At 31.5% G+C, this 15785-nt stretch overlaps 4 protein-coding genes across 5 annotated transcripts; 3 read left to right on the forward strand and 1 right to left on the reverse strand.

Annotated features, from left to right (window-relative positions):
- Nucleotides 1-7174: 7174 nt before the first annotated feature.
- On the forward strand, nt 7175-9491 carry LOC9330098 (tubby-like F-box protein 6). 2 transcript variants are annotated; one of them, XM_021013699.1, is made up of 6 exons: nt 7175-7540; nt 7766-7809; nt 7927-8272; nt 8358-8445; nt 8527-8659; nt 8746-9491. In XM_021013699.1, the coding sequence occupies exons 3-6, from the start codon at nt 7937-7939 to the stop codon at nt 9371-9373; spliced, it is 1185 nt and encodes a 394-aa protein (XP_020869358.1). In that variant the 5' UTR covers nt 7175-7540; nt 7766-7809; nt 7927-7936; the 3' UTR covers nt 9374-9491. The 2 variants fall into 2 exon arrangements, with proteins under 2 accessions (XP_020869358.1, XP_020869359.1); XM_021013700.1 differs by having other exon boundaries at nt 7930-8272.
- Nucleotides 9492-9596: 105 nt separating this feature from the next.
- LOC9327405 (CBS domain-containing protein CBSX3, mitochondrial) lies at nt 9597-11336 on the forward strand. The gene is made up of 5 exons (XM_002891297.2): nt 9597-9889; nt 10531-10612; nt 10704-10777; nt 10887-10947; nt 11070-11336. Exons 1-5 carry the CDS (start codon nt 9671-9673, stop codon nt 11210-11212), a joined length of 579 nt encoding a protein of 192 aa, XP_002891343.1. The 5' UTR covers nt 9597-9670; the 3' UTR covers nt 11213-11336.
- Nucleotides 11337-11499: 163 nt separating this feature from the next.
- Nucleotides 11500-12734, forward strand: LOC9327406. Its single transcript, XM_002891298.2, has 3 exons — nt 11500-11601; nt 12182-12370; nt 12466-12734. Exons 2-3 carry the CDS (start codon nt 12200-12202, stop codon nt 12535-12537), a joined length of 243 nt encoding a protein of 80 aa, XP_002891344.1. The 5' UTR covers nt 11500-11601; nt 12182-12199; the 3' UTR covers nt 12538-12734.
- Nucleotides 12735-13230: 496 nt separating this feature from the next.
- On the reverse strand, nt 13231-14622 carry LOC9327407. The gene is made up of 2 exons (XM_002893991.2): nt 14320-14622; nt 13231-13446 (listed from the first exon to the last, which is right to left on the reverse strand). Exons 1-2 carry the CDS (start codon nt 14520-14522, stop codon nt 13407-13409), a joined length of 243 nt encoding a protein of 80 aa, XP_002894037.1. The 5' UTR covers nt 14523-14622; the 3' UTR covers nt 13231-13406.
- Nucleotides 14623-15785: the final 1163 nt, after the last annotated feature.

Below are 15785 nucleotides of genomic sequence, written 5' to 3' on the forward strand. Positions count from 1 at the left end.
TGGTGTTGTTGTGCTGTTACTGTAGCAATCAATATATGTTATACTTCTCGTCTTATATATAGCAATTTTATTTTTGTGTAATTTTTGTTTGTTTTTTTTTGTCGTCTTGATTATTATTTATTGCAAATTATGAGAACTGTTACGTAGACGATTCTACAATAGACAATTCCTTCCCGACCCTTATTAGATCCACACCTCTTTCACCTCCTTCTTCATGCTCACCTCCTTCACCTTCTTTTTCATGGTTTTTTTATGGACACTTCTTTCTCTGTATAGAATCCTGTCGAACGGCTATAATTGTACATCGCTGGAGATCTCCTGCACACTTGCCTCCAATAATCTGCAAATTTATAAATAAACGCGGCATCTGGAACTCGAACCCCAGACTCTAATAAACCCTTGGTCAACCAATGGGCCAAGGAGGCTTCCACTGTGTAATTTTTGTTTATATTATATTATATATATATATATATATTTATATTTATATGAAACCATTTCATTATTTTTTTACGAAAAAAGAAATTACCATATGTTACTCAAATATTTATATATGAATACAAAATACCTATATTCGTAAAATAACACAAATTTGGGATTATTGTCTCCAATTGTATTTGGGTTGTACTGTATTTGGTTTCCAAAGAGCCCACTAGGCTTTTGTTTTATCTCTATTTAGCAAAAAAAAAATTACAACAAAAAAAGAAAAAAGAAAGTACTCTTCCGAAACTTCTTATCCTTCTTCTTCTGGATTTTAATCTCATTGGCCCCTTTTGCTCATATCATTCTTTGAAGTATCTATACAAGTATGACGGATACTATACAAGTATCAGAGAAGATGTACATTGGATTTTCCACGTAGAAGATCGATGAAGAAGTGTATTCTTTTCTTATGAATAAATCAAAAGGGGAAATATCATATGTTAAGTTGGTTGAGAGGATTTGCAAGAGGAAAAAGGTAGATGAGGCTATGACAAGGCTCAGAGTTAGTTACGTTCCCTTCTCATTCCAAGGACTAAGGTAAGACTAGATTATATTCGGAATGGTGAAGATGTTGTGTGTTATTTTGAGGATGTAAGTGAAGAAGGGTTTAGAAGTGTATTGCATGTCGAAGTTACCAATGACGTTGAAGAAAATCAGGGGATCGATGAAAATAAGGGGTTTAATCAAGTTTTAAGAGAGGATTTGGTTAGAGAATATGTTGCAAATAATAAAGATATTCCTTAATTGGTGGAGCGGATGATAGTGGTGGTGGTGACCTTGCTATGTACATTGGAGAACCATCACAACATATCCGATGGTGGTGGAGAATGAGGATAGAGATGTAGAAGGAAATGCATCTGGACCTATTTTATGGGACGATAAACTTGATATTACGGTAGGCCAAAAATTTGGAAGTGAAGAAGCAATACAAAGTTTAGTTGAAAAGGCTGGACATAAGAATGTCTTTGAGTTTGTTGTAAAGAAATCGGAATTGTTGAGATATGTGGTGGCATGTTCAAAAAGCACACAATGGGTGTGATTGGTATCTACGAGCTGCGGGGCATGATACATCTAAGCCTTTTTCTATACGAACTCATAGAAAGATTCATTCATGCTCTCGGTCAAGTACAAGTACAGGGCGAAGTAGAAGGAAAGGCATACAAACTATGGATGCTTCTCTTTTGGTTGAAGATTATCCGGGTAAAATTGTCACGCCAACTCTAAAAAATCTTATTGATTTGGTTCAAGGAAGATTTGGTGTGCAAGTGTCATACGCTACCGCGTGGAGAGGAAAAAAAGAAGCTGCAAATGATGTTCGAGGTACCCAGTGGAAGGTTTTAAGCTTGTGCATTCTTATATGTACATCTTAGAGTAGATGAATCATGGTACAGTTTCATATGTGGAAGTGGATGAGGAACAAAAGTTTAAGTTCTTGTTTTTCGCATTAGAAGCTTCCATTGATGGCTTCCGAGTCGTGAGAAAAGTGATCATAGTGGATGGAACCCACCTTAAGACTACATATGGTGGAGTGCTAATTGTTGCTATAGCTCAAGATCACGATCATCACCATTATCCGATTGTTTTTGGTGTAGTGGATGGTGAGAAAAATGATAGTTGGACTTGGTTTCTCAAAAAGCTCAAATTGATTATACCTGATGATCCTGAAAGTTTTTAAAATCAAATCATAAAGCATAAATAGTTTGATGTAAACTATTGATGAAAGAGTATTTATAAACCGATTTTTATAGCTAACTAGGAAAAGTCTCACGCATTGCGTGAGTTTGAATAAATAAGTATAATGACCATACTATAACTATATATATAGTAAACTGAATAAATTTAATTTTCTTATAAAGATTTTTGTTTTAGTATATATTTAGTCAAGTTTGATAATCTACATACAGATTTGAAGAAATTGTTATTTGGCACATAGTGTATATATCAAATAGTTTTTAGCTTACATATTTTATATAGTCTTTTGCTAACATATTTTGTATTTTCTTCATCTAGAAAAACAATGTTAAGACCAAATTTAACTATAAAATTGATTATCTTACTCAAGCTTGAAGCCTTGTGTATATGGACAGATTCGAAAGCATTATTATATTTTTGAAAAGAATCCTTATTATGAAATTTATTAGCTTTTGATTCTTGATTAATTACATATAATTTTTTCCACTTACATTGATGAGCCAATATTTACATAATCATCATAAAATTCAACTTCTTTTTTCATTTACTTATACAAGTTTAAATAATATAAATGATCATAGATATTTCAGACTTTTGTATCACAACAACATGGTAGTTGTCATAATATTTAGTATACTAAAAGCACTAATAAATTAATGTATGATGATGATTTAAATAATAAAAAGCTCTAATATACAAATCAATAAATAATATTTTTAATATTGTTTTAAAAGGACAAAACCTTTTGAAAAGTTCAAGAAATACCACAAATAAAAAGAACTAAAAAATATAATTTATTTATAGCAGAGTTTAAAAATGCGATCACATTGCCCCATTAGCATACATTGTTTTTTTAGATATTCAAAACCAAATAAAAATAGTTTTGATGAAAGTTTGATGATGAAAATAATATCAAATCTAATTCAATAAATATACAGTTGCGGCTTGTGGCTGAGTATGAAATATATAATTGTTTTACTGCATAAAAATATATTCTCAATTAAATTATGTTGCTGAAAATTGTGTATACATTGCAAAATGCAACTTATACTTTACAATGATATAAAAAGACATAACAACCAACACAAGGTTAATAACATGTTTTTTTTTTTTAATATGATAGTAAAATACAATGTCCTTTTTTTGGGTTAAAATGAAGTATCTATATATACATTTTTGGAGTACACTTAGCAAATAAATCCTAGAATTACTAAGTATTTACAAAGAATGCCATTATCATAAATTTTTATCTATTAATTAATATTACAAAATATTTTTGAAAAAATCTTTTAGAAACTATGGCTTCCAAATATAGTAACAAATTGATTTTGTTTCTAAATTTTCCTAAAACATCTCTACCTAATTTAAACATTATTGTATGATTCCACTTTCACTTTTATATGATCTTATAGTAATTTATGTTGATTTATATAAAATACATATAATTAATAAAATAATAAATTTTTTCTGCATATAACGTGATTAAATTTTTTTAAAACGGACATATATTACTCAATTGATGAAGAAAAAATATGTGTACAATGTCCCACATTGCTTAAAAAATTGGGCAATTGTTTAGAGTCATACTATAAAAAAACCAAAATAATTCTGAATACAAAACGGGATATACCACGGGTGAAACCTAGAATTAAAAATAAAGATATAATGATATAATCTTAAATACTAAACAAACCAAACAAATATAATTTAAAATTTAAAAATTTTAGTTTAAAAAAATCGACCCACAATATATCGCGGGGTAAATTTTTTTTTTATACAAAATAATATCAAATTATTATAATAGTCCATGATTATAAATGTCTGCCAATATTAACACTATATCATTTCTACACCTACAACTCTTCTAAGTACACATGTTTCGACGATTAATTATAATATAAAATAATTAAATGAATTTTTTTATTTAATATCAATTTAAAAATCCAATAAATTATAAATTATTATATAAAATACATAAAATATAATTTTGCGCGGGTTAAATCCTAGTATACACATATATTTATATTGCTCCAAAAAGAAAATACATAATAGTAGTTACAAGATGCATGCTATTAGAAGATAGATTTGTAGTCTTTGCTTCTTAAAAAGAATGGAGAGACTCATTTGCGTCATCCAATATAAAATATAAAATATAAAAGATATAATTTTTATTTTTTCTAACAAATATAGAAAATGTTCAAAGATATATTGGTATTGAAATTAGGAAAGAGATACCCACAAAGGTCTAATGAAATAAATTAATGTGTCAAACATTATGAATACAATTTTTTTCGGGTATGTATTTCTTAATTTCGATGTTTAATGTCTTTGAACCATGTTTTATACTTTTTCAGGCTATGATGTTTGTTGGTGGAGAGAAAAATTCTAGAGTTAAGGAATGAAATCGTTTTGAGGATTTAGGTTTAAGTTTCCCCAAATCGTCGAAACGACGTCGTTTTGTCGCTACACTAAACGATATCATTTTGACATAACAGAGAAGACAAACATGAATTTAGTTTTCCGTTAGCCTACTTAACGCTATGACTAAAATGGCTAGTCAACCAAACTTTGTTAATTAATTTTAAAGTCAACAAAAACTTTACAATTTATATATCTTCTTCGTAGTTAATGATTAAATCGTCCCAAATTTGAAAGTTCATGATTTTTTTGACATTTTTCCCTGATAACATTTATGGGAGATTTTCTAATGTAGATGCTCTACATCAACTTGTTTTTTAGGTTGATTTCTTCCTCTATATAAGTGATATGTGACGACAACGATTTGCAGAATATTTCATCTTTTCCAACAATGTGAGATCATTTTTTTTTATTAATTACGTTTCATTATATATACTTGGTCTAAATTTAATCATGTTTAGCCCCAAAAAATTAGAGGTTTTTTGGTATGTATTTCTTAATTTCGTCTTTGAACCATGTTTTATACTTTTTCAGGTTATTGTGTCTAATGTTGGAGTTAATACTAACTACAATGAAAAAAAAAAAATGTATTCATAATGTTTGACACATTAATTTGTTTCATTAGACGTTTGTGGGTATCTCTTTCCTAATTTCAATACCTATATATCTTTGAACATTTTCTATGTTTGTTAGAAAAAAATAAAAATTAAATGTTGTGCTTTTAATGTGATGTGGTAGAACAAGCTTATAATTGGTTATCGGATGATACAAATGAGTCTCTCCATTCTTTTTAAGAAGCAAAGACTATAAATCTATCTTCTAATAGCATGCATCTTTTAACCACTATTATGTATTTTCCTTTTGGACCAATATAAATATAACCCGAAAAAAGGACATTGTATTTTACTATCATATAAAAAAACATGTTATTAACCTTGTGTTGGTTGTTATGTCTTTTTTTATATCATTGTAAAGTATAAGTTGCATTTTGCAATGTATACACAATTTTCAGCAACATAATTTAATTGAGAATATATTTTTATGCAGTAAAACAATTATATATTTCATACTCAGCCACAAGCCACAACGGTATATTTATTATATTAGATTTCATATTATTTTCATCATCAAACTTTCATCAAAACTATTTTTATTTGGTTTTGAATATCTAAAAAAACAATTTATGCTAATGGGGCAATGCGATCGCATTTTTAAACTCAGCTATAAATAAATTATATTCTTTAATTCTTTTTATTTGTGGTATTTCGTGAACTTTTCAAAAGGTATGGTCCTTTTAAAACAATATTAAAGATATTATTTATTGCTTTGTAGATTAGAGCTTTTTATTATTTAAATCATCATCATACATTAATTTATTAGTGCTTTTATTATATTAACTATTATCACAGCTACCATTTTGTTGTGATACAAAAGTCTAAAGTATCTATGATCATTTATATTATTTAAACTTGTATAAGTAAATGAAAAAGAAGTTGAATTTTATGATGATTATGTAAATATTGGCTCATCAATGTAAGTGGACAAAATTATACTGTATGTAATTAATCAAGAGTCAAAAGCTAATAAATTTCATAATAACGATTCGTTTCAAAAATATAATAATGCTTTTGAATCTGTCCATTTACACAAGGCTTCAAGTTTGAGTTAGATAATCAATCTTATAGTTTAGAATTTGGTCTTAATATTGTTTTTCTAGATGAAGAAAATATAAAATATGTAAGCAAAAGACTCTATAAAAAATGTAAGCTAAAAACTATTAAAGACATGAAAATATGGTGGAGTGCTAATTGTTGCTACATATTGGTGACAGGATGTGGAGTGCTACCTTCCTATAACTAATTGGTGTGTGCTTGTTATAATACGAAACACATTCGTAAGCTAGGTTCGAGCATATTAAGCAACCTTGTGAGGGACTTAAACACTTGGGATCACGAGGTACAACATTCAGATTTAGAATCGGATGATGTTCGGGTTTTTTTTTGTTTGGATTTAGATAATTCGGATAGGAGTGTTGCGAATTATGTCCTAAAATCATTTATATCTTCTTGGATTTTCCTTCGTATTACATTTTCTTCGCGTAAGTCGGCTGCGAGCTTCGTATGTATTTTTCCATGGACCGATTATCAATTTACTAAATTTACTCAGTTTAGTCCAATTACTTTTAGTTTAAGTCCGGTTTGTCGAGAGGTGCTAAATCTTTCCCCAACAATAACCATCTTTTTTACAACCTCTTAAAAAATCGTTAACCACTTTTTCTGAAAGTGATCACTAATCAAACTCATCAACATCAAGTTCATGTATTTACTTAGATATGTATAATTCAATTTAATCGTATGCAAAAAAAATAACCTTATACGTAAAATTTCTTAGTACTATTAATTAATGTAATAATCCATTAATTTCTTTAAAAAAATTACTAAAATTTTAAAATACCCCTTCAAAAATCTCAGATTTAGTTCCAATTAATAAACATATTGAAAATCCAGTTGTAATAATAACCCTCTAAAAAGCAAATTTCATCAGCAAATAAATACTTTTTCCAAAAAAATCCTAATTTAAGTAATTTACTAAATGCAATTGAAAAAACATGAGCCGCGCTTAGTCTTTTTCCGTTTTAATATTAAAAAAAAAAAAACTATCTGTCTTCTCTTTTTCTTCTTCTTCTTCTCCTTCCTCGAAATTATTGCGGTTACTGTCGTCTTCCTCCTTCCTCCTCTCCGGAATCGAAGCTCACGACGGCGACGGTAACGGCATCGGAGAGAGGTGGTTGTGGTTCGTTTTTACCTACATTTCGTGAAGAGAAAGGCTTTTAATTTCAAATTCATCGGTGAATACTTCTTCTTCTTCTTCATCGGAAGAAGAATCCAAAAAACTTATCTCATCTGCAAAAAATAAACTGTGCTTCCCCATGGATTTGTCGCTTTTGTTGGTACATTAATCCTCTCTCTTTCTCGTTTCTCGATGTTTTTTGTTTATTTAAAACTTTCTCGAACTCTTCACGATATTGCCGGAGAAGCCGGATCCATGCTCTTTTCATGATTTTGCTTTCTTCAACTTTCTCTATTATTCATAATTCTTCATTTCTCTAGAAATTGGAGTCGTTTCTCTTTGATGAAATCTGATACATCTCTGTTGATTTTTGCTTGTTCAACAGCCATAACGAAGCTGGGAAATTTCTGGGGGAGCATATAAATTCAGGTACAATTTAGGGTTTTTTTTTTTGGTTTCAATCCGTGTTAAAAAAATCGCTAGGCGCTAGTCCGGCGGTGAGGGTGGCTAGGGGTTTCAATAAATAAATTGTTTGTTTGTTTGTAGCAGAGTAGCAATGTCATTGAAGAACATAGTAAGAGAGTTTAGGGTGAAGAACAAATGCAAAGCTATTGGTAGAAGAGGGAGGTCACATATTGCACCAGAAGGATCATCTGTGTCTTCTTCTTTATCAACTAATGAAGGTTTAAATCAGAGTATTTGGGTTGATTTGCCTCCAGAGTTACTTCTTGATATAATCCATAGGATTGAGTCTGAACAGACTTTATGGCCTGCGAGGAGAGATGTCGTTGCTTGTGCTTCGGTTTGTAGGTCTTGGAGGGAGATGACTAAAGAAGTTGTTAAAGTTCCTGAGGTCTCTGGTTTGCTTACGTTTCCGATTTCTTTAAGACAGGTTTGTTAGTCTTTAAACTCTAGAAAGATTAGTTTTTCGTATGATTGATTGTTCATTGTCTAAAACATTGGATTCTTTGTCTTAGCCTGGTCCTAGAGATGATCCAATTCAATGCTTTATTAAACGGGAAAGAGCTACGGGGATATACCGTCTCTATCTCGGTTTAAGCCCTGGTTAGTTTACTATATCTATCAGCTTCTTGTGAATAGAGTGTGGACTATATAATGTATCACCTTCGTCTGTTATAATTGCAGCTCTTTCTGGTGATAAGAGTAAGCTGTTGTTATCTGCAAAGAGAGTCAGGAGAGCCACGGGTGCGGAGTTTGTTGTATCCTTATCGGGAAATGACTTCTCAAGAAGTAGTAGTAATTACATAGGAAAACTGAGGTAAAGTCTTGTTTTTTCTTCGTCGCCTTTGTTGTTCTATATGATCACCATATCCATTTATTATAAGCCTTGTTGTGTGTGGACAGATCCAATTTCCTGGGAACCAAGTTCACAGTCTACGAAAACCAACCTCCTCCGTTTAACCGGAAACTCCCACCATCAATGCAAGTGTCTCCATGGGTATCGTCGTCATCTAGTAGTTACAACATAGCTTCCATCTTGTATGAGCTGAATGTTCTGAGAACCAGAGGTCCAAGAAGAATGCAATGTATAATGCACAGTATCCCGATTTCGGCAATTCAAGAAGGCGGCAAAATCCAGTCGCCGCCAACCGACTTCATAAACCAAGGAAAGAAGAAGAAGAAGCCGCTGATGGATTTCTGCTCAGGGAACCTGGGAGGAGAATCTGTTGTAAAAGAACCATTAATTCTGAAAAACAAATCTCCGAGATGGCACGAACAGCTCCAATGCTGGTGTCTCAACTTCAAAGGTCGAGTCACAGTCGCCTCGGTGAAAAACTTTCAGCTAGTGGCAGCTGCTGCAGAAGCAGGGAAGAACATGAACATTCCAGAAGAGGAACAAGAAAGAGTGATATTACAGTTTGGGAAGATAGGCAAAGACATTTTCACAATGGATTATCGTTACCCGATCTCTGCATTCCAAGCATTTGCCATTTGTTTAAGCAGCTTCGACACGAAGCCGGTCTGCGAATGAAGCAAACATATCATATCAATTATATTCTTCTATTTGCAGTTTGTGTGGTTTAATCAATGTACATACTTTTCCCTCTTGGAGCAATCAAACAATCAGATCTTTTTCATTCAAACTTTAATTTCTTCTTAAGTTTAATTAAAAGTAATTAACTTTTGGTTTAGGCAAGGTATGTCTTAGTCTTTCATTGGAAGTAAAGAGTCATCACCTTACATTATTACAAAACCCCATCCATGTTTCTGTCTCTGTTTCATTTATTTTTTCGATAAAACAACATTTTAAACCTATTAAGATAAAAGAATGAAAGCTTTTGTGAGAGGATTATTAGCAAGAGCTTATGAAGTCCCAAAGATTCAGACGAAAGTATCGGCCAGTTTTGGTTGCGTAACGTCGCCTCCGCCACCGGAGAAAGGATTGGAGAATCTGACGGTGGCGGACGTGCTCTCCACAAAGGACGCTGACGTTGATACGTGGATCTCTTGCCGTACGAACGACACTGTTTCGGACGCTGTTAAGAATGTTCGTTCAAACTTGTTTCTTTTTCTAACTTTTTATTATTTGCTCATTACGTTACATACACTGATACACATTACTTTAGTTAGTACGAGTCACGTTTACGTACTTGCATCGGAATACCCACGAAAACGAGATTTTCAAAAGAAAAATTATAGAATTTTTGCCTAGTCCACGTTGTTTGTGCCCCAGCTAATAAGACGACTATCTATATATGCAGTTAGTTTATGTCATGCATACACGTATACATATATGTCAAATTGTCAATCTTATATCGGACCAATGTCTTCGAGATCTATTTCTATTTTATGTACAATAAGTAATGAACACATATTTGTATTTTATGTGATGCTTACACTGATAAACGTATATAGATATACATATGTCAATAATCGATCCAATTAATGACTTAGGGAAATGGTCTCAATAAAAATTAAATTGCAACTATGGTTCATCGAGATTAGTGATCTACCTTGTTGCATATAAATATCATATATTAGCCAGTTTCATATTCATATGATGATTAAATCTTTAGATTATTTTGGTTTCTATTTTTTTTTCTTGTTTTGGAATTTGGATATTATTATCCAAAAAAATATGCGTAGATCACTAATCTCGTTGGTCGTGTTAAAAAAAAAAAAAAGCAGATGGCAAAGCATAATATTGGATCGTTGGTCGTGTTAAAACCTGGAGACCAACAATATATCGCAGGAATTGTCACAGAGAGAGGTATAAGCTTTCTTTAATAGTATTCTTTCTACGGCAATTTAATGTTAGCGGCTATATATGTACTCACCATAATAAATTGATTGTGAAACAGACTATATGAAAAAGATCATTGGGGCAGGAAGATCATCAAAGCTTACAAAAGTTGGAGACGTTATGACAGACGAGGTCAGAATAAACAAAAGATCAAACTCTTAATTAAGTTAATTTTCAATTTGGAAAATTTTCATTTATCCACTTAATTTTAAGTAAAAGAATTGGAAATGATTTTGGCCAGAGCAAGTTGGTCACTGTTTCATCTGGGACAAACATAATCAAAGCAATGCAGCTTATGTCAGGTAGTTTACTATACATACTAATTAACATACATATATCTTTCGTATATATAAATATTGAATCGAAGATGTAAATTATGTTTAACATGGACAGAAAATAAACTTTTCTTTTTATAATGATGTAGAGAATCACATAAGACATGTACCGGTGATTGACGGAAAGATAGTAGGACTGATCTCTATGGTTGATGTGGTTAGAGCCATTGTGGACCATCAAAATGGAGAGCTCAAACGCTTGAATGAATTCATCAAAGGAGACTATTATTAGTTTAGAATCCACATAAGAAAATAGAATGCTTCCATATTACTATCAATTATTATGTAACTACTTACTATCAATAATTTCAAAGTAAGTACTTACGACTGAAAATGGACTAATTATTTAATATATGGAAAGTGAACAAACCACAGAGAAGTGGACTATAGCTGACCAAAAAACCAAAGAATACAATTTCAATTTTGGTTCGGTTCCATCCAACTATCCGCAATTTAAATGGGCAGATTCATTACTGGGCTCAAAGCCCAATGGGCTTAATTTAAATAATTACAGGGTTCAATTTAAGGGTTTTTGCCATTTCTCTCGTCTCTCAATCTGCGATTCGCCATTTCTCTAGTCTCGTCTCTCAGAAATCGTTGATTCATCTTCTACCTTACACTGTGAGTTCTTCGTCTCCAATTGTCTCTGAGTTAATTTGTGTTTGATTCGTTTTTTCTTCGATTCTGCGATTTGATTTGACTAAATTAGGTTCGATTTCGTTCTTTGTTCGGATCTGAGACAGTTTTATATGTTCGATTTTGGTTTCATTTAGGCTTTAATCCTGTAAATCAAGCTCGAGCTTGCGTCTTTAGGTTTTGCTCTTCATTTGTTTTTTCTACTCTTAAGAATTCACTTCTTCTGGTTCTACAATTTTAGAGACTATTTGTTCAGATTTTGGAATCTTTCTCTGCAAAACTAGTCTTCGTTTTCTTTGTTTGATTAGTCACTTAACCTGTAATTGATTAGTAACAACATTGTACAAACCTCTCTCAGTTGTCATATAAATGTGTAATTGTTAAGTGTTTCGTGGGTTAATCTCTCTGGTATCTTTGTTAAATGCCTAGGATTGAATCTGTCGACGAAAATGTGATATATGAGTGTGTATATAGGATAAGTTCAGTTGAAGTAGCTTTGTGGGAAACTTGTTTTTGATGCTGCAGATTGAGTGATTCTTTGTTTTTTTGGTTTCTGGTTCTTTAGTTGGTTGAGGGAGCTATTATGGGGAGAAAGGCTGGAAATTTGTACATTAACCCGAAAAAGCTCGGGAATTTGGCGAAACCGTGTATGAAGGAAATGGTGTCGTTCTTGAACTGTATGGCGCTTAACAATATCAAAGATGATAAATGTGAGAAACAGAAGCAACTCCTGAGTGTTTGTATGCAGGGCCAGGTTAATATCTTTGCATTTTGCAACCGCGTTTTATACTTTTATTTGTCGGTGCCTTTTGTGAAATGATGAACTTTGTTGTGTTTTCTGCTTTGCAGTCGGATCATAAGAACAAGTCTTGGGGTAACATTAACTACCATTTGCAGAGGCTAACCCGTGGAAGAAAGTAATCTAAGCATGGATCTTGTTATCCATAGACCGATAGATGATTCGGTTGTTGATCTCTTCATTTGTCTCTCTGTTCTTTGACGTATTTCATACGTACAAGTTACTGGCATGTAGAAGAAGAACTTTTGGACACATTGTTCATCGAGAGAAAGGATTTTTTGGTGTCTTTGTTTTGCAATAAACATGTCTTCTGAGTCAAGGCAGAGAGATCCATTAGTGTTAATGATGTTTTGGCATACGATTATGCTTTGTTTAGTTGAAATTAAAAAGGAGATGTACCAAATTGCAATTAAAACATTGACTATAAGAATCCTATACTATTATTTGGGGAGTACACTTTATAAGATACACTTTATAATAAGTCAATTTATACAATTTAATTAATTATAAAAACGAAAAATACATTATTATTATTTTTAAATGACCAATCAAAATGAATATATAAGATTTGATATCTAACTTACCTTATTAATTTGTTATTAATCATTATATTTAACCTCTCATCTTTATATGATTATATTATTGTGAAACAAATAAATCATCATATCATCCATACAATAATAAAATAGATTTTTTTCCACATATGCCATGATTTGAATTTATAAAAACGAATATAAATTATTCAATTTATGAAAAAAAAAATTAACGAATCAAAAATTTAGACTTGGATAATATATTTCTTTTAAACAAAAATAAATTCAACAAAAATTCCGCCTGAATAACGGGTCAGAATTTGAGTAATTATATTCAATAAGAGTTTCAAACTTTCAATAAGGTACAAGTGAATGCAACAGAATTGTTTACATATTTTTCTTGATAAACATTTATCATATTGTTAAGATAAATGTTTACTAAAAGCTTTCGATCATTTTCACTCTGAACCGGGTGTTTTCACTAAACCGCCAGGATGCCTAAAAAAACATAAAATAAAAAATGGTTAATGATACAAATGATATCGATAAATTGAGAATAGTCCATCAGATCAACCAAGCTTTGACATCATTTTTAAAAATATGAGTTTTTAAATTTAAAACAAATTGATAATAAAATAAACTAGTCTATTTTCATTTTCATTGTGCATTCTAAATAGTGATAAAAAAATGTTTTTTTGTTTGTTGAAAAAAGTGATTATGGTATTATTACAAACAGTTTCTAATAAAATAAGAAGTAAATAGAACCTGTTTTAAAATGTCTTATAATCATTCTATATGTGAAAACTATATCAGTCAAAATATTTTTGCAATGTGGACCATTCTTCTATTCCACCATTCATCAAAGAAATCAGTCAATGGCTATGAATGGCAATCAATTTTAAAACTGGTTTTTAGTTTTTAGTTTTTGGCTTTTGGATTTTTTTTTTTTTTTTGCTATAAATAAAAAAAAAAATCAAAAATCAAAACTAATGTCGGTGGAGAAAGAAAAAAGCTTTTGACAAAAAATCTTTAAAATCATGGTTTTAGTTTTTCTTTGATACTTGGCTGAACCACTCAAAAAAATATTTTTCGTACATTTTAAAAGAACTATTAAATGGTGAGAAAATAGATTTTTAAAGAAACAAAAACCAAATAATTCACTTAAAAACTAGAAACATTTGCCTTGATTGAATTTGAAAGAAATTGTAATAATCACAGATAGCCATTTTTTTTTTCATTAAACGAGCAAAAATAAATAGTTGATATTTTGGAACCCTAATATAAAAATGAAATTCCTTTACAATTCCAAAATCATACATTACCTGATAAATTTTGACGTTAAAGAATAAACAAATAAGAAAAAAAAAAAACCTGATTTTGCTAGTAGCCCAATCAGCCCATGACTTTGCCCCTTGAGCAGCCTCTCCGGCGCTGCTTTTAAAACTCGAAGCGGCAGCCTCCGCGGCAAGGGTCACCTCATTGGCCGTCACTTTCACCGGTAACTCTTCCGCCGAAACCCTTGTCATAACCATTGTCACCATAAGGATTATCGTAAAGAATTTTACTTTTTCCATTTTTGCTTGCACGATTTGCACCTATTAAAAATTTAGAAAATTATTACTATTGATTATGATTTTTGTTTTAAGACAAATATTTTGTTAGATTGATTTGTCTCCTATATGACAAAGGAAGTGTACTATTTATAGGGATATAAGAGCGACTTAAAAGGCAAAAAGATCGGAACACAGTTTTATTGTTAATAATATTTTTGATTTACCTAAAATTTGAATGTCTGTATGTTTTCAGTGATTTAATTTCTTTATTTTTTTTACCAATAATATTGATAAATTTTCATGTCTTATCCTAATACCATCACTCGTGTCCCTTACCGTTAATCCCTTCCCATCTTTTTTTTTGTTTTAAATCTTTGTTCTTTCCCAAGCTCCCGACACTAATTTCATGTCTCGGACCACCGCAAGTGACGGGGTTAGGTTTTATTTTATTTTTATTTGTTGATAAAGTATTGAGGTTAGTTGTTGTTGGAATTGAACCTTTGATTAAACCTGCAGAAGAAGAAGAAGCTTCAGCGAGAAGAAGAAGTGCTCATAGAGCAAAGGCAAAGGAAGAATAAGAAGAAGTCGTGACAAGGTCAACGACACATAGAGAAGAAGGAGCAAAGTCAACAAGAAGAAAGGTGTTGGGCTTTGTGTGGTTTGGTCCTAAGAAGACTAATGGGCTACGTTTTTGGTTAAGGCCCAAATTAAAGGAAGTGTGTTTTGTTAGTTAAAGTGCTAGCTAAAGACTAGAGTTGTGTTGTGTAAGAGTTGTTGGTTAACCTTGCTTGTGAGCTTGGTTATAAGCTTAGGTAATGATGTGTAGAAGTAAGGTCTAGGTCTAAGTAGAAGTATGGTTGCAAATGTGTGTGGTCAGTAGAAAAACCACTATATCTATGTGTGTGTGTCTTGTAAGAAAAGTATCCTTTGATCCAATAAACAAGATGTAGACAATTAATTGTTTCTCTCTTCTCTCTTACTAAACGTTTGTGTAACAATCAAAGAGAGTAAAGAGAGAACAAGGTAATCTCTGTTTCAACAACAAAAGAAACAGAGAGATACTAAAGAGAGTGTGAGAGATGGTGAACCTCTAAAGGTTAAATAGAGGAAGAACCTGAAAATGCAACAGTTGTTCTAGAGAGATTGGCGACACAATCATCTCTGGTGCCTGTGTCTGTGTGAATGCTTGAAATGTGGATGCTACTTGAGAAACCCATTTTAATCTCATCGGTGTTGAGGCTATCGCCAGGAGCTGTTATAGCGACTCCGGTAATGTTGAAGAGA

This window comes from Arabidopsis lyrata (genome assembly GCF_000004255.2).
Source record: "Arabidopsis lyrata subsp. lyrata unplaced genomic scaffold ARALYscaffold_1, whole genome shotgun sequence".
Classification (NCBI taxonomy): Eukaryota; Viridiplantae; Streptophyta; class Magnoliopsida; order Brassicales; family Brassicaceae; genus Arabidopsis; species Arabidopsis lyrata.